We start from the raw sequence: 24,219 nt of genomic DNA, 5'->3' as shown, positions 1-24,219 counted from the left end.
GGAAAACCCAAGAGAAATCATAGGGAAAATCAACAAAAATGAAGGATAAATAGAAAAAATTCAAAGGTAAGATCTTTTCTCATAAAGATTGATCATTTTTCTTATTTTTTGTCTCCTTTTCTTTTCATTTCATTCTCTTTTTCAAAGACATGTAGGAAGGAGAGAACTTGAGGGAGATCAAAGGTTTCTTCGGTTCCGATTGGGGTTTTTTCTCAAGCATGTGGGACTTTGTGCTAGTTTGTGGGCATGAGCAGTGGAGGACAGCAACGAGGGGGTTGAGGATAGTGGCATCGAGGGGGCCCTCACAGTAGTTGATGAAGGCAGCGAGGAGATGGAGGGCATGGAGGAGGGAGATGAAAAAGTGGAGGAGGGCGAGGAAAAAGAGAGACACTTGGAAAGGGAGAGGAGGCGGAAGAGGGAGGGGGGAAGATTGCGCATTGACATGATAGGAGTGGAAAGATATAGTCCAATAATCATAGAAAAAAAACTAATGACCTTCAAAGCTAATTATTTTTTCCTATAGAATTAGGCACATCCTATTAATTTTTTATCCCAAAAGCAATCCCCCAAATAGTGGCCAGAAAAGAAAAAGGGATTTTAATCCATATGATTTCCAAATCCTATAAGATTTGGACCAATCATATTCTTTTCAAATAGATCGTTAGGAGGAACCTAGTTGATTAAGAATCGACTGTACCTTAGAGCATTAGAACCAATCATGAGAGTCAATAATGTTTTGAAAGTAGTGCCTAACATGCTTCTAATATAAATTTTCTATTTTTCCAAATTACTGGTTATAATTATTATCTTAGATTTTCTATCTATTTGCTATCATAGAAGTTCTTAATTTTGTTGATTGAATTAATATTTACTTATGAATAGCCAACCTTAAACCCCAATAGCTAGATTTAAAAAAATATATATATTATATGTTAACAAATATTATTATTGCATAGTGAGCTTTCTAACTTGTATATGTCCTCCCATATTGTTTGAATGGATAGGTTGAAAATTTTTTGAACTCTAATCAAATTTATTTTTGAATTTTTTTTAGAATGCATGCTCATCTCGTTCGGAAACAGATTAGGTTGGATATCTGATGGATCGGATGAGCTTAGTATACCTATCATGTACTTGTTGAATATGGTTTAGTCCACTAACAAATTAGTCGTAGGTACTCATGGATACGATCTAATTCAATCTGTGTCAGCTATTTCTAACCGATGATATTAGTCTAATCCAATGAGTCAATGAGATTTCAACCCATACATCCAAATTGGAACTAAGATAATATAAAGCCCACCCAATGCAATCCCCTCGAAATTTTTTCTCCTTTCCGTGTACTATAATTCTATTAAAAAGTAGTTTCTTATATATGATTTGTCCCTCTTAATCAAAGTATTCTTGGATGCATCCCACGTGCACAGGTCAAATCTACACGTGTGCTGGAAGGTTTACGTCCGGATCGTCGTTATTGTAGCCCAGAAGAATCGCCTTGAGTCGGACTCGAATATTTTCAACACATCGCGAGCCTTACCGACGAGGGTAGAGAGCCTGCCCTCCACCCACCCGAGCTCCTTCCCCTCTCGCCCCGGCCTCTTGCTTCGGTGATCGGTGCCGGCGGATCACATCCGGCGATTCCATTCTCCAGCGACTGCGCCGGCGGCAAGCGGCGAGGTACCTATCTCTTTCCCCTATCTCACTTCATCGATGGTAGATCCGGCGGGTCGGTTTCCTCCAGGCCGCGGTCAAACCCTCTTTTCCTCTCCTCCACAGTCCACCCGTCACCTCCTTCCAGCAATTCGTCTCGGCTCTCTGCCCCCAGAAAATCTTCCGGTCCCTTTGTAAACCTAGCAGGGAGGTGAGGCGCGTCGTGGATGGCGGCCATTGTTGGACGGAGAACACAGGTCTAGGGCGATTATTACATGAACTTTTTTCGCTCCCCCTCCTTTTCTGGCTTCCCTTCCCTTCTCCACCTCCCCTGATTCACCCAATGCTCCTCCTCTCTCTGCTTCCTCCCCCTTCCTTACTTTCACCTGATTCTTATTCATCTCCTTTTTCCCATAGACGAAAAACTCATGAGACTTTGCAGCTCGCATTGCTTCTCGTAGTCTGGAGATTTGGGAGGATATCATTGTGATGACAAATTAATTTGTATTTGCTGTTAATTTTTGAATCTATTTATTGAAAAATTGACCATGTTCATCTGTTGTTAGGAATGCAGCAATGCTTTTTCCACTTGATTTTCCTCATCACGTCGAATAAATCTTTTAACGTGTATCCAGTTTGTGCAGCCATATTTGGAATAAAAAGTAGTTTCACCGTTTATTCCTAGGTTTTCATTCTCACTATGACCTTGATAGATGGTCTCAAGAGATTTTTTTTTTTTTGGTGGATTTTGGTATAACAAGCAGTATGATTTGAAAAATCAACAACCGCATAAAGGAGTTGCATGTTTGATAAATTACTGAGTTTCATGCATTGTATCTTCTCTTCTCCAACATTTCAATAGTGCGACATGCTGTGCTATGTGCTAGATACATAATTTGTCAAATGCATTTTAAGTCATGAGAAAAGGCTGTATCATTCATGCAGTAGTTTTGTCCAGCAGATGGTATTTAGACATGATTTTGTCTCAATTCCAACTTCTTTTCTTATTGTTTATTCAGTTTAATACATATCTACGAACTGGTATATGTGCATGAACTTTACTTGAAATTTAACAGTGATCTGGAAGTAGTAGGCAGCAAAAATAGTGACTTTTATAAATCCATGCTTTGGTGCAGTCATTTATATATTCGTGATGCTAGTGTTGATGAAGAAAAGCTAGGCAAATGCACTGAGGTTCTTTGCATTTAGCTTGGGGATTATTGCGAAGGGCATGGGTGGGTGGATACTGAATTTAAGAAATATTGATTTCCTATTTTTTTCGAGTCAGTTATGCATAAGATTATAACATATTACTTGGAAAGGAGAAGCCCCATGGGTCCTAGTTGTTATATAAATATTCCTTTTGATAGAAAATTTTATAAGGAAATTGTACAATATCTAATGTATATTTCCTACTATATAAAATTATTTTTTTAGATCTCAATATATGTTTTAGAATCTCATATTTTATATCAGGAATCAATAAATTAAGAAACCTTAGAACAGCTTTTCTATAACTTTTTATTCTGATAATCACATATGATGCAAAGCAAAAATAAATCTTCTTGGAAATAATCCAGATACCAGAATATGAGAACATGATACCGAAAACATTAAAATATTAGTCATTCTATTAAGTTTATTGAAATAAAATCCAAGATGACATTCACTTACAAAACCATCAGATTTCAATATCTTTAATATTTAACTTCCTCTATAACCAAAAATTTAATTACAAAGTTTCTTTCTAAACCAACCATTTTGCGGACCTAGTTATATCTACAACTAGATAATATGAGCCATTAAATAAAATGATTGAAAAAATAAATTCACCATAAATAAAAGGTGTATTTTGCTCTGTATAAGGTACTAGAAAAGCATGTAAATGGAGTTCTTAACATTTTTGGATCATCATATTTTTTGTGATTATGTTGAATAAATCAACAAATTAGTGATCATTAATATAGCTGTGTGGAAAAGGAAGAAGGGATGGAAAAGGGAAAAAGTAGGAGCACAACATCATGTAGCTATGTCTTTTTGAGGGATGGTTGTGGAATTCTATAAATTATCGATCTTTTCTAAAGACCCAGCTGGCTTTTGCCAATCACAAAGTGAGGAAGTTGGCATGGGATGCGAGGCCATGACTCCTTAGCATCCCTTAATTCAACTTTAAATAAAATTTATCAAATTCATGCTTCCCTTTCATTTTTATCTTCATTTGTTTCTATTTTTTGAACTCTCTCTTTAACAACGGAACACGTACTAGAATATCTTAACTTTAAAAGTTCAAAAATTTTATTTTCATTTGAAAAATAAATTAGGAACCTCCAAATGCAGCCTTAGTGATTTTAAAAGTTCTTTAGCCTTCTAGCACAATTGAAATTAGCCACTATCTTGGTTCAACTCCTAACCAATCATATATCTTCATTTTTGATATATTATCAGGACCATATCATTTATCTATCATTTGCATAAAGATTAGAGAAAATCTTAGTGTAGCCACTTTAAGTTTGCTCCCTACTAGTTTGAACAAATAATGTTATTTAACAATAACCTCGACAATTATAATGGTCATCAATTATAGCAAAAGCAAGGTTTGTTATTGTGCAATGTAGCCTTAAACAGGTTTTGTTGTATTAGGTTTGTAATAGCTTGTTATCTAATTTGAATTTATAAAATAAGTTGTAAAATAAATTAAACCAGTCTTAAATGGGCTAAAATTGTCACCATGTAAAAATAGGCTAGATAGGTCAAGACCCTAAATTTGAATCCCACCTATTTAATAAATAGGTTAAGTTGGGTTTACTTGTTTATGACCCAAATCTATTTATGCCACATATGGACCTGCTTATCATGGATCATTTGTGATATAGGTTGGTGAGTCGGGTCATAAAAATTCCAGCCACATCCATGTTCTGGTTATCATAACTCATTTTAAAGGTGGTTTTTGCTATCATAAAAAGTTTTGTGAGATCCTACAATCCTTGTGACCAAGGTTTGCTGTCTCGATGTTGGACCTTATATCGGTATCATCCTTTTACAGTATCGGTATGCAGTATGGATTGGTATGATAGTGTTGGTATGGTATTGCCTTGTACTGGGTGGTATGGGATGGTACGGCAAACATGGCTTGCGACCTCTTTGCTTTCTTCTCTCCCTTTCCAATGTCTTATCTCTTTTGAGTTGAATTTTCAAGATATCTTTCTCTTGGATATTATTAATATAGCTTAGCTTTCTAGCAAGACAATACATTGTTTGATGCAAGTAGGAACATGTTGCTTGAAGCACAACAATAATAAGTATTGAATCATAACTAAATGTATCCATTTCTGGTGGGATATTTGGCTGACAAGAACCTTTTACCTTCTTTACGGGGAATGGGAACAGCATAATAGTGTTTGGACAAGCATAGTCACTGCTTGAAATGTTTTAGCAAAAATCTGTTCTTAATATTTTTTTTGCCCATTTATTGTCATTTACTTGTAGAAAGTTCATTGCAATTTAGCATGGGCAATTTCTAATCATGTTGTCATCCTTCAATTCATTTTTACTTTATCTTAATATAAGAGTAATGTATTAATATTTTTGGTAGCCTCTTGGTATAGGGTCGGTATGTTGGCTATAGGAGTTGGTTCAATGTACTGATGCTAGGTATGCCCCCCATATAGCATACCATTTTGGTACCAGTACGACACATTATGTCTGGTATGCACTGGTATTGACTGGTACAATGTACCATGATTCTTATTGTTATTACAGGAATGTGTTTTACATTGAGCATTCAATTTTGTTCATCACCCATCCATCAGAATGGTCTGTAATTTGTTGCTTTACATGTTTTTCTTGTCTTGTTCTACCATTTCTAGTATTCTTTTTGTTTCCCTTGAAAAGGTCACTTGGCTCAAGTTATCCTATGATAACAAAATTTTATTTTTTGTTTTAGGAAATAAGTTAAGCTCATTTATATGATTTAGGAAATATTAAACAGTACTTATGCTTCTTTGGCCTTTCCTTTTCTTGGCTAGGAAAACAAAGGAGATGGTGAAATCAGCTGCTGTAGCCAAAGTTGTATATGATCCTACAAATTCCTACCGTAGTAAATCTCATTCTAGAGCATCTTCTGGTGAATGGCACAACTTCATGGTATTATATCAATGACTTATTCATGTGTAGAATTTTTTGTATTCTAAATATTACCAAGTTAAGACTTCTTATAAGTTTCAGCATAAATGGTCATGATTATGACCGGATTGTTAAGTTCATCAAAATATTCTTATTTTCATTCTAGCAAAATACCATGAGAGTTAGTTATAATGAATTTTGAAGATGTTAAGCATCTCTCTACTTGAAATGATCAATGTTCTTTTTATTGCATACCCTTATGTTGTTCTTGAGATGTCTGAATTTTCTTTGTTTTCCTATCCTATTTCATGCGTATGACTTTACATTTTCCTTTCGTGATGCTAATCAATCTAGGAAGCATGGATACTCCAAATCACATGCCATGTCTATAGCAGATATTGATGCTTGTTGGATACTTCTGGATACGTATCTGCTACTTGTATAACATATCCTATATTTGGAAAATAAAAACATTCTGAATATTTAGATGATACACTTGATATACTTCCTGATGTCTCCAAATATGAGAGGGACAGTGTTTGCTTGCTGTTTTTTTTTAATACCAACCTTTTAATGATGAATGGTCAATTTTGCAGTCTATGACTGATATTAAAATGTGAAGTATGGATTGGGTTCTATGGATTTGAATGATGGCCAAATGAGAGCTTGCAAAAGCTGATGCTATCATCTAAAGTATGGAATATGTTATTTAAGTAACCTACCATGCTTAATGGATGATTTTCTACATACATGCATATGCATATATAAATATTTAAGTGTTTGTAGAAGAAGTTAGAAGTCCTAGTATTTGACTTCCTCTTTTGTAGAAGAACTTTTCGAAAAGGACAAGCAGACACTAATATGTGATAATAAGACCTTGGTTTTGAAATGAACTTCCAACTATAGCTTGACGAAAGAAATCGGCTTGAGGTATTTTATTCTTTGCTCATTCAAGTTATGGCCATGAAATCTTGATCGATCATTGTGACCATTTTGGCTGGTGAATCTACTTTTTTAGACTTGCATTTCTTGGTATTTTACCACTTTGTGACATCAATGGGCTTTGTTCCATTGTAGCATTATGGAGTCCACAAATTAGTCCATGATTCCTAAATCATCTAAACTCAATTAGTTGGACATAGATTGAATCTAGTTTGCATCAAGTTGTTAGCAATTGGTTTCTTTTTGGTCCTAAAACATCCAAAAACTATGAGGCAAGGTTGTCAAGACAGCTAGGGATTCATAATTCGTAAGCTTGATCAAAATTCCATAGTCATTTGCAAAAAGATTGTTACAAGAGAAAATAGAGCATAGAGAAAAAGCCTGTATAGAACAAAACCAATTTAAGGAAGAAAAGAAGACGACTGTAGGGATGAAAAGGAGAAGAAAAGAGGAATAAGAGGAGAAGAAAAAGGTATTTTTCAAATGAGAAGGGGAAGAACAGAAGTGAGAAAAAGGAAGCATCCTTCAAAGAAGGATAAGAAGAGAAAAATAGGACAGGAAAAAGAGGAAGAATAAATTAAAAGAAAGGGAAGAAGGGGATTGTTTGGGGGAAAAACCTAGCTTTCCAGGACTTTGGGTGATTGAAAGACTATTCGCTACCAATTAGAGGGCTATTGGTGGTCAAATGGCTTTTGACTATCGAAGGGCCTTCCTATAGTGGCATATAGGCATATGGGAAGATAGTGGCCAGTGGAGGTAGCTTAGTTGTCCTGACATCAAGGGAAGAGGGAGGTATTTGGTTTGTTGAGATGGGTGAAGGAATGAGGGAAGTGATAATCGAATGTATCTTATGTTATTTTCATTCACATTTCCTTAAAAACAAGTTTAGTATAGTCAAGATGGTGCAAATGAAATGAATGATGTACCAGATATAAAAATGGTTATGCATATCTCATCAGCAATAGAAAGAGTGCCTAGTTGGTGATTGCTTGGGCATTGTAGGCTCTATAGGCGCCTTGGTGGATTGTTTGGCGCCTAGGTGCTGGTTTTGACAACACTGCCATAAAGATCACAACAGATATCTGAATGGCTTGATTGGTAACTTGCTTCATCAATATATTTGAATCTGTGGGTGTTTGGCTCACTTGTTTAGTTGTCATTTGATATGCCTCAATATGGGATGCCCTGTAGTGAGGCATACAACCATTTGGAATATGCCATAGTGAAACATATCGACAAGCCATGAGAAGATGCAGGGGCATACTGCAGTATGTATTGTGTCGGTACATGACTGATATGCCCCTATATGGTGGTGTTTCAAGCTTGTGGTTTAGTAGACCATAGACACCAACGATCCTAACTTATTACTCCATCTAGTTAAGTAGCTAGTTTAATTTGACACAAGAATGTCCATATATTGGTGGAGCCATTATGGTGCCTTGGTCTTAAAGCATCAATTCTTTCTTTATCAACTTCACTAGAGTTCGATGAAGCATGGATATCAATAAGCTATACAAATAAAATGCTATGTGAATGTGCGAGAACTTGAAACCAATGTGCAAGCAGATTTGCTGTGGCTTCAGGGAATTAAATCTCTCTCCTAGGGGGACAGGGACACCAATGAACTTAGCAACTTCTGGAGTGAATTTCTTTAGAGGTATTGAAGCAAGTGCAACACCTAAGATCGAAGTCTTTTGTTACTAACAACAAGGTATGGCTATAATGCACAAACAATGAAATAAACATATTTTACATATATATAAAAATAGTATTCATAAAATATAATGGGTAGTCACAAGATCATATCCCATTTAAAGGTTTCCTTTTTTTTCTAATATATATAAAAAGACCCCTTCCCTCATCCCTGAACATATCTAGGAAATATCTCTAGGCTGTTTTTCTAGCTTTTTAAATACATGATCTATCCTTTTCTTAATTTTTTTTTTTTTTGCAATTTTGAAAGTGGATATTATTTAGGGCTTACATTTGGTTGTTAGCAAGGGAAGCTTTAGAAGTTGACAACATAAGATGATAAGAAGAGTAATAGGTGAATTTTAAAAACTTAGTTTAAATTTCCAATTTCATGATTTTAGGAGTTTTGTGAAATTTCATTGCATAACCAAGTGTATGGTATAACAACTTGTAATGTCAGAAAACATATAAAATCATGAAAATATCATGATATTCTAGTACATCCAAATGAACTTTAATTTTCAAGAAAAAAAAGGTTACTTAAAGTTATCCATACCATATCTGACACTTCTCAGTCTGTTATATTTTGATTGGACCACGGCATGTAACTTGAACTCTCAATCCTAGCAAGCTCCTTCCCTCACTCTTTTAAGCCAACAACAACTAAAAATTCTTATATTATCACTCTTCAGTAGTTCTTTTAGGCTGTATTTGAGTGTTTATTGGATACTTGCTTTGACATAAGCAGCCCTTTACTACCTTCAGCTTCAAGACTATGCTTGTCATTTTTTCTTGCAGGGCTTAAACTTCTTTTGCTTAAGCCCGCTGTTCTCTTTTTAAGATCATTTAACTTAAAGTTAGTCCACCTTTAGAAAGCTTGGGGAAAATGGTGCAGGAGGTTTGCACTTCTAGGCCTTGAGCTGCTCATTCTAGAGTAGAGAGGTGCTCTCCAAAATCTGTAGCCACTCCATCTCACCCTCCAATTTCTTGGCTTACCAAGCATTCGAGCAGATGCACCAATATCATTTTTAAACTTATCAAATTTGGAAAGCATTTCGTACAGTGATGCTTCTTTCATCTTCCTTGCAACTTTCTCCGTTAATTCTTCTTTGTCAAAACATGACTACCACTCATCATTCATTGTTCCTTGCACCTTCTCCATTGATTCTTCTTTAAATAAACACACCGTATAAGTGACCCTTTTTTGTTGGTTAGCCGATGTTCATTTCCAATTTGCTCATATTATCTATGGTTGGATAATGCCTCAATATTTGATCTTGCTCCTTATCTGCCTCTAAACTTAGCTTTTGTTAGTATGGTACTTGTTTTTTTTTTTTCTTTGCCTTATATCATCTTTAGCTTCTATGTCCATTACTTGGAACAATTTCTCTTTCTGGAATTTCTTTTTCAGAAGGATGCACTGAAGGAGGAGAAACATTTTCTCCGTGTAGAATCTTCCAGATTTCATCAAATCTAAGGCGGAATAATTTAAAAAAAAATTATCCTACATATTTCAGATCTAATTCTCTAGATCTAATTTTATTATCTGATATTTGAAATCTAAAATTAAATCTAAAACTATAATAAAAGAAGAAATACCTCAAGGGTAATTTGATTATCCTGTAGATGATCTCTGCACAGTCCGAGGTTCTGATGTAGCCACGCAAGCGCCTGGCCTCTACCGGTATCCACTCGGGCAGGATCTGGAACGTCTTCTTCTCGCAAATCTACGCTCCAAAAATCAGATCTAAATCTGATTAGGAAGTGCTTCAGAACTCCTGAAGTTGGAGCAGCAGCCTGTCGAAGATGTCCTGCAGCCTTCTGTTCCTGGCGTCACCACGCCTTAGATCTCTGCCGGATGGACGTCCAATTTTTTGGATGTGAAGAGGGGAGGAAGGAGAGCAGGGAGGGCGTGGAGAAGAGGGTAGTGGGCGGCAGCTATTGAGTTTTGTGTATAAAATAATTTCTTCCGTAAAATTCTAGGCTCAACAGGGTTTATATAGACCCTGTATGCTGCGCAGTGCCACATCATCAATCCAATCAAAAAATTTTAATAAATTCTGAAAAAATTCTGATTGATGGAATGATGTCATTTGATCACATCAGATAAGAACCTCCACCCTCTCTCCTAAGTTGGTGCTACAATGGATAAGCTCAATCAAGGTGGCGCCAAAGAGTCTAAGTTTATCAGGACTCTTTGGTTCTTATCCATTTGGGGCGCCCACTTAAATCCAATTGGGCTCATGCCATAATCTGATTATAGCACCCAATTCAATTGGGTTTTGGCATGTGGACACTCCACAAAAATCCTCCAATGAATCCTCTTCAGTTTAAGATCCATATGTCAACTTTTGACAGATATTCTAAAATGAAATTGGCAGGTGCTAGGAATTAGCAGGTGTTGTCTTAAATTCATCTCATGAATTAAGACAAGCCTTTTCTGAGCTGGACAATCTTCATTTAGACTGAGAGAAACCTTCCTAAGGTTCTTAGGATGAGTCAAATCACATTTGGCTCAGTAGAGACAGAAAAGATTACACGAGGAGAAAGTTAGGCTCAATCGAGTGCTAGCACGATTTTCTTGAACCTAATTGGACTTATCCAAATCAATTGGGTTAGTCTAATTGATGACATCCAGACCCTAACCCTTGTTTGTGTGACCCAGTTAGGTTCAAGGTTTGTCTTAAATTCATCTCATGAATTAAGACAAGTCTTTTCTGAGCTGGACAATCTTCATTTTAGACTGAGAGAAACCTTCCTAAGGTTCTTAGGATGAGTCAAAATCACATTTGGCTCAGTAGAGACAGAAAAAGATTACACGAGGAGAAAGTTAGGCTCAATCAAGTGCTAGCATGATTTTCTTGAACCTAATTGGATCTTATCCAAATCAATTGGGTTAGTCCAATTGATGACATCCAGACCCTAACCCTTGTTTGTGTGACCCAGTTAGGTTCAATCCGTATGGTAATGAGACATGTCGTGATCTCATCATCGACATCATCGAAACTCTTTTGATGGACCAGAACTCTTCTGATTCAGACAATTAGAATGATCGATCATCAATATCATTCTAATTGCTCCCAAAATCCACCAGTGACACGTAGCAGTATATGGTGGCAATCCATCAGAACTGAAGACGAACCTCTCGGTGCAGCTACTTATGTGATTGAGTTCCTCTATCATGAGTCTCGACTGAATTAGGGTTAAGGTGAACTCGTCAAATCCAACATCAGTCATATGAATTAATCAATCGATCCGAGTCCGATGTAAAACTCCAATGGAAAATTCTTTTTCCATTATTTCACTCTGCCATGGCCATGGGTTTAAGGACTTAATCTTTCGATCATCATAGGAACTACTCTCATCTACCGAGGTTGATAGATCCCATCTTGGTGCGACCTAGTTCCTACAATGAATATGCTACAGCCAACATACACCTCAGGGTTCCGAATGGCTAGAAAATCGAGTTATGGTGTAGTCAAACTATAACACACTCAAGGTGAACTGTCGATGCACCTCAGGTCAAAGAACTAGACACACAACTGCAGCATCGAGCTAGTCATTGACGAGAAGGTAGACTTCCTTACGACTGCTCGAGGTGGTCACGCTCAGTACTCTCGTTCTCAATGAATATCTGTACTCTTGCTCCGGTGTCTCCACACCGTAGACTCAAGACACATCTACCCTAAGGAAGCGATCGTACACCAACCTTTCGGATCGATCACCATCCTTGTGATGATCCTATGGTCAGAGCTGTTTATGAGTTAGTTATGTAAATTCATGCCTTAAATTTTCAACTCTTGAAAATATGAATTTACATTCCAACTAACTCAAAGGATGTATCACAGACACAATGTACACAATGTGATAGAAGAATAATCTTTTATTCATTTATAGTTAAAATTACAAATTTGTCCTTAGATCTGTACAGAAATGTGTCAGCCGATCTGGCATCTAGGGCACATATCTAACAAACTCCCACTTGACCTAATGCCAATTGGTTACATACCTAAGTCCCATCTTCTCAAGGTGGGCTTCGATCTTTTGCTGGCCCAATGGCTTAGTCAGCGAGTCTGCCACATTATCTATGGAGTTGACTCTCTTGACCTCGACATAATCTTTTTCGAGGTAATCACGGATCAGATGGAATCGCCGTCTGCTTGTAACTCTTCCAGCTATCTGCACCACCATTGCAAATGAACAGACTCCCAGATGTCGACTTTCGATCATCTATATCAGACATAAAGTCTGAGTCTGTATATCCCTGAATCTGGAGTTCTCATTCCCAAAGACTAGAAACATATCCTTAGTCCTTCTCAAGTACTTAAGGATACATTTCACAGAAGTCCAGTGCTCTTCGTCTGGATTCGACTGATATCTGCTTGTGACACCACAGCATGGGCTATATCAGGTCGTGTACATAGCATGACATACATGAGGCTCCCTATTGCCGAAGCATAAGGGATCTTGCTCATGCATTCAATCTCCTCAGGTGTGCTAGGGCACATCTTCTTGGAGAGATGAATGCCATGTCTAAAAGGTAATAAACCTCTTTTGGAGTTTTTCATGCTAAACTTTTTAGCACCTCCTCTATGTACATCTTCTGTGAAAGTCCGAGCATCCTATTTGGTCTATCTCTATAGACCTTAATACCCAGTATAAAGGATGCCTCTCCTAGATCTTTCATAGAGAACTCCTTAGACAACCATACTTTGACTGAGGTCAACATGGGAATGTCATTCCCAATTAGGAGGATGTCATCTATGTACAATACGAGGAAGACAACTGTCTCCACTACCCTTTGAACACATGGTTCCTCCTCGTTCTTGATGAAACCAAACATTTTGATGACATCATTGAAATGAGTATTCCAACTCGAGATGCTTGCTTAAGTCCATAAATGGACCTTTGCAGCTTGCAGATCTATGATCATCATCACTGGATGTGAAACCAAGCGGCTGTTCCATATAGATATCTTCCTCAAGATGTCCATTTAAGAAGCCGTTTTCACGTCCATCTGCCATATTTCATAATCGAAATAGGCTGCAACAGCAAGCAATGTGCGGATGGATTTAGCATGGCTACGGGCGAAAAGGTATCCTGATAGTCAATGCTTCGCGCTGACTATAACTTTTGCTACGAGCCTAGCCTTGAATGTCTCCACATTCCCATCTGCACCTATCTTTCTCTTGAAGATCCATTTACACCCAATAGGTACAATACCTTCAGGTGGATCTACCAAGGTCCAGACTTGGTTTGAGTGCATCGAGTCAATTTCTGATCTCATTGCCTCTAACCATTTCTCGGAGTCGATATCTAATATGCCTCGTCATAGGTCTTGGGTCATCACCATGAGCCCATTTTCGTGAGGAATATTTCTCTACTTCCTCTTGTATGGTACCTAAGTACCTTTCAGGAGGACGGAAATCCTAGTCGATCTACGAGGTGGAAGAGGTTGTGTTAGGACTGGTTCTGATTGATTAGGTTCCTCAGGTTCTTTAGCTCGTTGCTCTTGGAGACATTCTCCTTGAGCTTAATTATTCTTCCGATGCCACCATCTTGAATAAACTGTTTTTCAAGAAAAAATAGCATTTCGACTCACAATCACATTGTGATCTTCCGGAATATAGAAATAGTATCCTAATGACTCTTTAGGATATCCTATGAATCGAGCTTAAAAGACCTGAACTCTAACTTGTCCGCCTGCTGTCTCTTGACATGAGCTGGACAACCCCAAATTCTGAGATGATTCAGACTTGGCTTCTTACCATGCCATATCTCATATGGTGTGGTAGGAACGGTTTTAGAGGGAACCCTATTCAATACATAAATTGCTGTCATGAGACATATCTCCAAAGAAATTCAGGGAGGTCGTGAAGCTCATCATGGAACGGACCATATCTAATAGGGTCCGATTTCTTCGTTCTGAAACCCGTTGAGTTGAGACGTTCCAGTGGAGTCCATTGAGAGACTATACCATTGTCCTTAAGATAGTCTAGGAACTCCCGACTAAGGTATTCACCTCCTCGATCTGATCGAAAACCTTAATGGGCTTTCTTTTTTTTTTTTCTACCTCATGTCTGAATTCTTTGAACCTTTCAAAGGCTTCAGACTTGTGTTTCATTAGAAACACATACCCGTACCTAGACATATCATCGGTAAAGGTAATGAAGTAGATATAGTTGCCTCTAGCCGGCACATCAAATGGGCCGCACACATCCGTATGTACTAGGGCAAGTAGGTCTGTGGCCCTTTCCCCATGTCCCACAAAAGGAAGCTTGGTCATTTTGCCTTGAAGGCATGATTCACAAACTGGATATGACTCGAAAGTCAACGGACTCAATAGCTCGAATTTCTCAATTTGTTAACCCTGTCTTCCGCTATATGACCTAGCCTTAGGTGCCACAGATACTATCATTTAGACTATCTCTAGGCCTTTTAATTCTTATGGCATTCACATTTTGCTCAATATTAAATACAGATACATCAATATGTAGCTGATAGAGACCGTTAATAAGAAAACCATCTGCAACTTTATTATTTTCATAAAAAATATTACAATGGTCCTTATGAAAGCTAATCACATAGCCTTCTTGTGCTAAACATGAAACAGAAATCAAATTTCTGTTGCTGCAGGCACATAATAACAGTCTCTTAAAACTAAATCTAATCCTAACGGTAATCGCAGAGGGTAGGTTCCCACGGCCACAGCAGCAACTCTTGCTCCGTTCCGATGCGTAGGATCATCTCCCATCCCTCAGCCTCCTGCTCTCCTCAAGACCCTGCATAGAAGTGCACAAATGAGCACTAGAACCAGAGTCAAGCACCCAACTGGATGCAGAAGAAACGTAAGTTAGATTCTAAAATGAGCATACCTCCAGAAGGACCATCCTTCTTGTTCTTTAGGGTGGCCAGGTACTGAGGACAGTTCGCTTCCTCTTCTTCCCATCCACCTTCTGCTTCTTCGCAGACTTCTTTTTCTTTCCAAAAGACTTTCTCTTGGAAGAAGTCGCTCCACAGTAAGAACTGAGCCTTTTGAACCCTTCATAGAAAGCTCAGCCGTAACCAGCATGTTCATTAACTCGGCCAAGGTACACTGCATCTTATGCATATGAAAGTTCATGATGAACTGACCATATGCATCGGACAAGGACTGAAGGATCACATCAATCTGAAAATCCTTGTCTAAGATGATACCGAGCTTCTCAAGCTCCTCAAGATCCTTGATCATTGTCAAACAATGATCTTGGACTGACTGCCCATCACGCATCTTGGCCTTAAAAGTCTTTGACAGACTTGATACTTGGCCGTGCGACTCTGTTCACCAAACAAGTCTTGTAGGTGAGCCAACATTTGGCGGGTAGTCAAAATATTCTCATGTTGCGCTGGCAAGTCATCAGACATTGCACCCAACATGTAGTATCTTGTTTTGTTATCATCATCCGTCCACTTTTTCAGAGACGCTCTCTGTTCAACAGTCGAACGTGCTGGTATGGCAGGTGGGTCCTGGTCCAAGACATGAGTCAATTTTTCAGAATCCAGAACAATTCTGTAGTTCCTCAACCATTCTTGAAATTGGTCCAGTCAGTCTATGGGTGTTAGAATTTTGGTCAGGGGGTTGAGGCAGACATATTTCTGTAGAGAGTCAAAAGTTCTAGTTAGATTTGTAATCAGACTCAACCAATTTGTTTAGGATTTTCATTTTTAAATAAATTAGGCTCCCACTATTTTCTCAGATCCCTACACTCCCTTGGTAGAGGATGTGAAAATCTCCGTGATCAGTGATTTTAGTGGTAGTGCGGTCTCACCAACTGGCTGACCACCTCACCTAACAGTTATTGGTGATGGGTCAACCGATGAGTGGACAACTCTTTGTCCAATGATTCTCTAATTATGGTGCATCCCAAAATAGTTTCTAATTCATGAAGCTCACCGGTCCGGGATATTGCTCCAATCCTTAGTTAAGTCAACCCACCATTTGCAGAACTAGATTCCTGATTGGATCCCTCACCGTATCCGAAATATTGAGCCCAACCCATCCTCTAATCCGTAGCATCCAATGCCTAATGGACATGGTTGCATCTTCCGTGCAACTGAGCCACTGTAACCATCGAGAACAATCAACCCGGAAGGGCCCGCACATCCACAATGGTGGAAGACCTAGACTTAATATTTTCTTAGGAAGATTTGATTTAGGTCTCATTAAACTTGACTTGACATAGTCATAACAATTATGACTAACCTAGTGGCATGGGTTAGCTCGAATTGTTAGCCACCTCTAATCAGAACTGAGTCGACACATATGGCCAGGTAAGTGAGACCGGTGGAGGGATATGCCATTAACTCGACAAGAACGCATTCGAGTCGAGTAGCTCCCAATTAAAAACCAGTCGGTCGCATCTGCCAACTTACCTTAGACACCAAATTGTCGAACCAGAACTAATTGGGTTAGCCTACAATCCAGGCTCTAACCACTGAGCCAAATTAGGTCTTAACTTAATCGAGTCACATCTAAATGTGATTCGACCTTGATCCAGACTTAATCCTATTAGGCTGGTCAATTATTAGCTTTCATGATCCCACCTAACCAACTCTTGATTCGGTTTGATCAACCGCTAGACCTAGTTGAGCTACCTAAGTCCGAACCCAATTTTATGAAAATGTCTTAGATCTGAAATTCTCAATTTTAGACCTAATTGAATTTCATAAGCTTAATTCATTAATTAAGTTTGGGTTCATAAACAAAGCATGTAAAATAAATCTTTGGGTTTCAGGATCTAGGGTTTTGCAGAAAAGTAAGTTTTGATTTCTGATTAAGGATAAGACGCGCGGCACCCCTACACGTCATATGAACGCCCCATTGAATGAGAAGAGAGGGTCTTAAAACCCTACTTTATTCTTATGACCGGACGGCCATGAGGAACACCTTAATCAGAAATATAAATTTAACTACAAAACTAGTTAGATCTAAATTAACATATCACATATACAATTTAAGATCTAACTAATACATGCTTTGCATACATCTCATGTATCAAAAATCAATCTAATTAACATGCTTTCAGATCTGATACATCACATGTAATATCTGAAAAATAGAATTTAAATGAACTATTCAAAATAAAAACTATTCTAGATAAGTTACTAGAACAATTCTACAATTAGTCTAGGCATGCAACAGATCAATTTTATGAAATAATTAAAATTTTATTTTTTATTTTCTGATCTGATTATAACAATTATAACATCAAAAAAATAAAAAAATAAATTATATTTAATTTATATTTTAATCTCATTAAAATATAAAACTTAAGACTATTCATGGATTCAGTTAATCCTAGTCTAGTCATGCATCTTATGCATGTTAGATTTTCTTACATTTAATTTTAAATATTTTGATTTCAGATCCTATCACATCTGATGTGACATCTGAAATCATTTAATATCAGATAAATTAAAATTAAAATTAGATCTAAAATAGATCTGAAATAGAGTCAACAACTGATACCACTTAAAGGGAGGAGAAACGTTTTCTTCACGTAAGATCTTTCAGATTTCATCAAATATGGAGCGGAATAATTTAAAAAAAATTTATCCTACATATTTCAGATCTAATTCTCTAGATCTAATTTTATTATCTGATATTTGAAATCTAAAATTAAATCTAAAACTATGATAAAAGAAGAAATACCTCAAGGGTAATCTGATTATCCTGTAAATGATCTCTGCACAGTCTGAGGTTCTAATGTAGCCACGCAAGCGCCTGGTCTCTACCGGTATCCCACTCGAGCAGGATCTGGAATGTCTTCTCCTTGCAAATCTATACTCCAAAAATCAGATCTAAATCTGATTAGGAAGTGCTTCAGAACTCCTTCTGAAGTTGGAGCAGCAGTCTGTCGAAGATGTCCTGCAGTCTTCTGTTCCCGGCATCACCATGCCTTAGATCTCTGCCAGATGGACGTCCAACTTTTTGGATGTGAAGAGGGGAGGAAGGAGAGCAGGGAGGACGTGGAGAAGAGGGTAGGGGCGGCAGCTATTGGGTTTTGTGCATAAAACAATTTCTTCCGTGAAACCCTAGGCTCAACAGGGTTTATATAGACCCTGTATGCTGTGCAGTGCCACATCATTCAACCAATCAAAAATTTTAATAAATTTTGAAAAAATTCTGATTGGTGGAATGATGTCATCTGATCACATCAGATAAGAACCCCCATCCTCTCTCCTAAGTTGGCGCCAACAATGGATAAGCTCAATCAAGGTGGCGTCAAAGAGTCCAAGTTTATCAGGACTCTTTGGTTCTTATCCATTTGGGGCGCCCACTTAAATCCAATTGGGCTCATGCCATAATCTGATTATGGCATCCCAATTCAATTGGATTTGGCATGTAGACACTCTACAAAAATCCTCCAATGAGTCCTCTTCAGTTTAAGAGTCATATGTCAACTTTTGACAGATATCCTAAAATAAAATTGGCAGGTGCTAGGAATTAGCAGGTTTGTCTTAAATTCATCTCATGAATTAAGACAAGCCTTTTCTGAGCTGAACAATCTTCATTTATACTGAAAGAAACCTTCCTAAGGTTCTTAGGATGAGTCAAATCACATTTGGCTCAGTAGAGACAAAAATTACACGAGGAGAAAGTTAGGCTCAATCGATTGCTAGCACGATTTTCTTGAACCTAATTGGATCTTATCCAAATCAATTGGGTTAGTCCAATTGATGACATCCAGACCCTAACCTTGTTTGTGTGACTCAGTTAGGTTCAATTCCGTATGGTAATGAGACATGTCGTGATCTCATCATCGACATCATCGAAACTCTTTTTGATGGACCAGAACTCTTCTGATTCAGACAATTAGAATGATCGATCATCAATATCATTCTAATTGCTCCCAAAATCCACCAGTGACACGTAGCAGTATATGGTGGCAATCCATCAGAACTGAAGATGAACCTCTCGGTGCAGCTACTGTGTGATTGAGTTCCTCTATCATGAGTCTCGACTGAATTAGGGTTAAGGTGAACTCGTCAAATCCAACATCAGTCATATGAATTAATCAATCGATCCGAGTCCGATGTGAAACTCCAATGGAAAATTCTTTTTCCATTATTTCACTCTGCCATGGCCATGGATTTAAGGACTCGATCTTTCGATCATCATAGGACTACTCTCATCTACCGAGGTTGATAGATCCCATCTTGGTGCGACCTAGTTCCTACAATGAATATGCTACAGCCAACATACACCTCAGGGTTCCGAATGGCTAGAAAATCGAGTTATGGTGTAGTCAAACTATAACACACTCAAGGTGAACTGTCGATGCACCTCAGGTCAAAGAACTAGACACACAACTGCAGCATCGAGCTAGTCATTGACGAGAAGGTAGACTTCTTTACGACTGCTCGAGGTGGTCACGCTCAGTACTCTCGTTCTCAATGAATATCTGTACTCTTGCTCCGGTGTCTCCACACCGTAGACTCAAGACACATCTACCCTAAGGAAGCGATCGTACACCAACCTTTCGGATCGATCACCATCCTTGTGATGATCCTATGGTCAGGAGCTGTTTATGAGTTAGTTATGTAAATTCATGCCTTAAATTTTCAACTCTTGAAAATATGAATTTACATTCCTACTAACTCAAAGGATGTATCACAGACACAATGTACACAATGTGATAGAAGAATAATCCTTTTATTCATTTATAGTCAAAATTACAAATTTGCCCTTAGATCTGTATAGGAATGTGTCAGCCGATCTGGCATCTAGGGCACACATCTAACATGCACCAGTACGAAGGAGTGATTTGATACATTGAGAAGGAAAGAGGGACAGTGTTTTGCTGAAAATCGCATGGGATGAAGTAGCAAGGAAGGACTTGATATTGTTGCATCTTTTAGAAAGTGTGGCTCTTAACAGAGTGGAATGGGGGAGAAAGTTCATATAGCCAACCCAGCTAGCTGGGATTAAGGATTAGTTGAGTTGAGTTGTTTCAGGAAATAGGAGAAATGAAAATGATGCCAAAGACACCTAACATCATCACATCATCCAGCCGTCCAAACTAGAGAGAGCAATTTATCTCCATTTTTACTATATAAACTCGTGGAGGGCCATAAAATCAAAGAAGCTACTAATTAAATTAGTTTCCAGCATTATGAAAGTTCTAAATATCAAAGGCAGATCTCAATCAATGACAATTTTGACAATCTGCAATTTTCTAATGCTCTAAGGATTCTGGTCTTTTAAACTACCCAAGATGTTTCTTTCGAGCTGTTATGCTGTTTACATCTTGACAAATACTTTGATCTTTGTGTATATGCAATGACGCAGGCACAGCCACGCATGTTTCATTTTGCGCGGGAGGGAGGGGGTGGGGGGTTGGTGCAGACATGAATATCGAGCTCTAAGTAATTCAAGTGTTTTGGTGCATACAAGTAAATTGATCACACATATCTGCCTACTGCTTCTAGGCACTGGTCTCAGCTGAAACATCCTATGTCACACTTGGAAAGTTGAAGTAAATATTCTTCATTGCTTCTGAATTAGACTGATCTTTGCTTAGTATCATTTACCATGATTTCACAAATTTGGCCTTGGTGGAACCTGATGAACGTAATGAACCATTGTGTTGCTGTATGTCATTATCGTACTACTAGTTAATACTGCAATGGTGCAGTCCAAATCCATGATGTTTACAACCAAATATGTTATAACTTGATGGTTAGGTCTTGTAGCTTATAATGGTCATCCTAGAAGCTTATACGGGTACTACTCTCAGTTGTCGATGCCTTTATATCTTTTGCAAACTGGGCAATAATTCAGCAATTTCACCTCCATTTGGAGGAGGTTCGAAGTTCAAACTCCAGGAGGTGTTTCACCATGTATTTGACCTGGGTGATTCTTCCATCATATCTCTAAAGTTGGTGGCGCTCCATTATTCTCAAAAAAGACATCCTTTCATATCTTTCATGTATCTTGCCTTTCTGGATTCTTATAACATTGAAGTGTATGCATTTTTCACTTTGTTGTTGTAATTTTGCGCTGCTCATTTTTCATTTTTGTGCATCTGCCATGCTTGCCTTAGATAAATAGTTTTGATCTTTTAATTCTTGCTGATCATGTTTTTCATTCCCATTCTGGTAAATCTGAATGGCTGATAGCTGCTGTTGTTTAATCAAATTGTCTTTATTTGTTTCATTCTGCAGTCATCAAACATTGCAGATATGTATCAGAAGCCGGTGGCTAGAGAATCTTCTAATCATCTGGAGAGTGAGAATGAGGAAATGGATATATCAAAAGTATTAAAGGATATAGAATACTTGGGTAAAAATCTATAATTTCCATTGCGTAAAAAGTTAATATTTCCATTGATCTTGCCTCTTCCTATACTTGATGCTTGAGATATCCTTTATCTGTTACATGTGATTTTTATCATATACCATTTTTGCTGAGTAGACCAATTCATGTATCCAGTACATCAATGTGTGCAGTAATGCTTATTGCTTTACCTTGTATGACCATTAGGTGTTCTTTTTTTTATACTGCACTAGATCAAGGGAGTGAAAAAAAAATCTGTCTGGATTGGTAATGGTTAGTAATTCAGAGAAATTACCTTATTTAGTTCAGGGGGATGTTAAATATTTCAAACAATTGATAGTGTAAAGGCCATATTCTAGGTGCTGGATCAGAAGAATCATGTGTTGTTTGCTGATTCCAAAATAAATAAAGGTCTGAAGTAATTATGATTTTTATTGTGGTGTGCTGTTGAGATTTTTTCTCCTGCAACTTCTTAAATCTTCTCTAGCTTTCTAATTAGTCTTGCAGATGTTACCGGAGTCATGAAAGTCAGCTAGTTTGTGTGGCATTAATACTATTAGTATTGTTAGGGAATGCACATTTCCACCTTTCAAATCAACAAAGCACTTTTAGAAAAAGGAAATAGAAATATGGTGTTTGGTAATGCTTAAAATGTCAGAAGCCAAAAGGCTTTTCCTAGGAAAATCTGCTTTTTGCTTTTCTTATATAAGGAATATTCTTTTATTTCCACTCTTATAGTAATGATTTTCTTTGATCAAAAACAAATATATTGGGGATGCAGGTAGACTAGGTTAACTCAGATTTAATCGACTTATTCTGGACCATATCCAAACCCATACGAATTTTGTGGGCCATGTTGGAGTCCTCAATCTAGACCTACATCTCCATGAAGTTGGATTTTGATGGCCAAACTTGACTCCAACACTAACAAAATAGTTCTTGTAAAAGCATTTCTGTATAAGTGCTTCATAGAAAGCTCCTTTGGATAATCAGAGGCAGCATCATGCCCTTGGTCAGGCAAGTTCGAATTCCATGAGGATGGAGATCTAGTGTTGGTTTTGAAACTGTATATGCTTGTATCTCCAATGGTTTGGTTTAATCTTTAACATGTTTAGTTTTTACTAGACCTGGAACTTAGTCCCTTTGGTTAGCACTAATTTATGCATTGTAACTCATGTTTTGGACTATACAACATTATTTCTTGTCTAATTTACTATTTTCAATTATTGGCTTTGGTGATCTATTTTCCTACTTAATTATTTAATAAGATATGGGGCACTTTTTGTTCGATGGTATCTAATAATCTTTTCTTTTCGTTGATGGCTAGCAATCACCATTAGGTAATATTCTTTTGGTTTAGAGAAATTGTTACCGTGGCCAAGACCGACTAATTCTTGTTGCAAAAACATTTGAGACACTTAATGAATCAGAAAGAAAAAAACGCTTGTGCACACACAGAGAGAGAGAGAGAGAGAGCATTTTCATCAACAACAGATGACCCTAGCAGATGATACATCACTGCATATTTTTGTATTTGGCATTTTCATTTGCAAGTTGTCTTTCTTTAAACTTCATTATATTTAAAAGTAGTAAGAAATACATTCCAGCACATCTTACCCTCTCACCTACACTCTTTCTATTTCACTAAGGTGCCTCTAATATGTCCTGGAAGGAGAGGAAAAAGTTGGAGAACCAGAATGTTGTTGCTTTGGGTGGGAAGGTAAGAATCCTTTCAGACCTTTGGCAATCCCTGATATCAGCAATTTCTCCAACTTTTCTGTAACTTCATGCATTATCCTCTAACCAGCCTCCTAAGAAGCATAGAACGCCACTTAGTGTGGCAAAACCAGCAATGAAAAATCAAAAGCGAAGAGAACAAAAGAAAATAGAAGAGGTAATGTTTCATGGTAGTTATTTGACTATTTCATGCCATCTTTACCGTGCTGATGTCTCAAAGTTTATGGTGTGCTAATTTTAGGGGTTGGTTCTTGGTCGATTTGCCAAGAATGCTGCAAAAAGCAATAATAAACCACAGAAGCTAAAACCTGAAGACAGAGTGTTGAAGGCAAGTGAAGGCTATTTCAGGAAAGGTGTGCTTAATGTGAATCATCTGTTGGCGCCGAGTCCACCAAAAGGTGGTGATAGATCGCACATCAAGGTTGGTAAAGGAAAGAAGAAAGGGAAAGGGAAGAAAAAGGGCAAGGGAAAAAGGAGAAGAGGCCGTTAAGTGCTCCCTTTTTTTTGGTTGCCTTTCTTTGGACTGCTTTATATGAAATTTTGGTATGTATTGACGCTTACTGCTGAGGAACATCTCACAAGACTCGAGTTTTCCTCGTTTAATGTTTTTGAGTAAAAAAGGGTAGTATTCTTTAGCATTAAAGTTACTTGAGATGATATTAGTCTAAGAATCTATCTCAAAAGTTTCACTTAAATGTCATGGCGCTTACCGCAGAGTATGCAATATAGATAAATATAGAAATACATCATTTCATTCA

At 37.6% G+C, this 24,219-nt stretch overlaps 1 protein-coding gene across 3 annotated transcripts; it reads left to right on the top strand.

Annotated features, from left to right (window-relative positions):
- The first annotated feature begins 1,483 nt into the window (after positions 1–1,483).
- On the top strand, positions 1,484–24,219 carry LOC105034925 (uncharacterized). 3 transcript variants are annotated; one of them, XM_073256694.1, is made up of 8 exons: positions 1,497–1,677; positions 5,256–5,301; positions 5,410–5,463; positions 5,676–5,793; positions 21,613–21,730; positions 23,374–23,444; positions 23,532–23,618; positions 23,703–24,219. In XM_073256694.1, exons 4-8 carry the CDS (start codon positions 5,689–5,691, stop codon positions 23,949–23,951), a joined length of 630 nt encoding a protein of 209 aa, XP_073112795.1. In that variant the 5' UTR covers positions 1,497–1,677; positions 5,256–5,301; positions 5,410–5,463; positions 5,676–5,688; the 3' UTR covers positions 23,952–24,219. The 3 variants fall into 3 exon arrangements, with proteins under 3 accessions (XP_010908561.1, XP_073112795.1, XP_073112796.1); XM_010910259.3 differs by lacking the exons at positions 5,256–5,301; positions 5,410–5,463 and having other exon boundaries at positions 1,484–1,677; XM_073256695.1 differs by lacking the exons at positions 1,497–1,677; positions 5,256–5,301; positions 5,410–5,463; positions 5,676–5,793 and adding an exon at positions 20,774–20,924.

Source organism: Elaeis guineensis, chromosome 4 (assembly GCF_000442705.2).
Source record: "Elaeis guineensis isolate ETL-2024a chromosome 4, EG11, whole genome shotgun sequence".
Classification (NCBI taxonomy): Eukaryota; Viridiplantae; Streptophyta; class Magnoliopsida; order Arecales; family Arecaceae; genus Elaeis; species Elaeis guineensis.
Note: the sequence above shows the minus strand (reverse complement) of the source record. Positions and strands in the feature narration are given on the sequence as shown.

Bases quoted from the DNA above. Each gene is read 5' to 3' on its own strand.
- LOC105034925 (XM_010910259.3), top strand. From the start codon at position 5,689: ATGGTGAAATCAGCTGCTGTAGCCAAAGTTGTATATGATCCTACAAAT. The intron at 21,731-23,373 runs GTAAAAATCTAT...TATTTCACTAAG, and splicing joins AAAGGATATAGAATACTTGG to GTGCCTCTAATATGTCCTGG. The intron at 23,445-23,531 runs GTAAGAATCCTT...TCCTCTAACCAG, and splicing joins TTGTTGCTTTGGGTGGGAAG to CCTCCTAAGAAGCATAGAAC.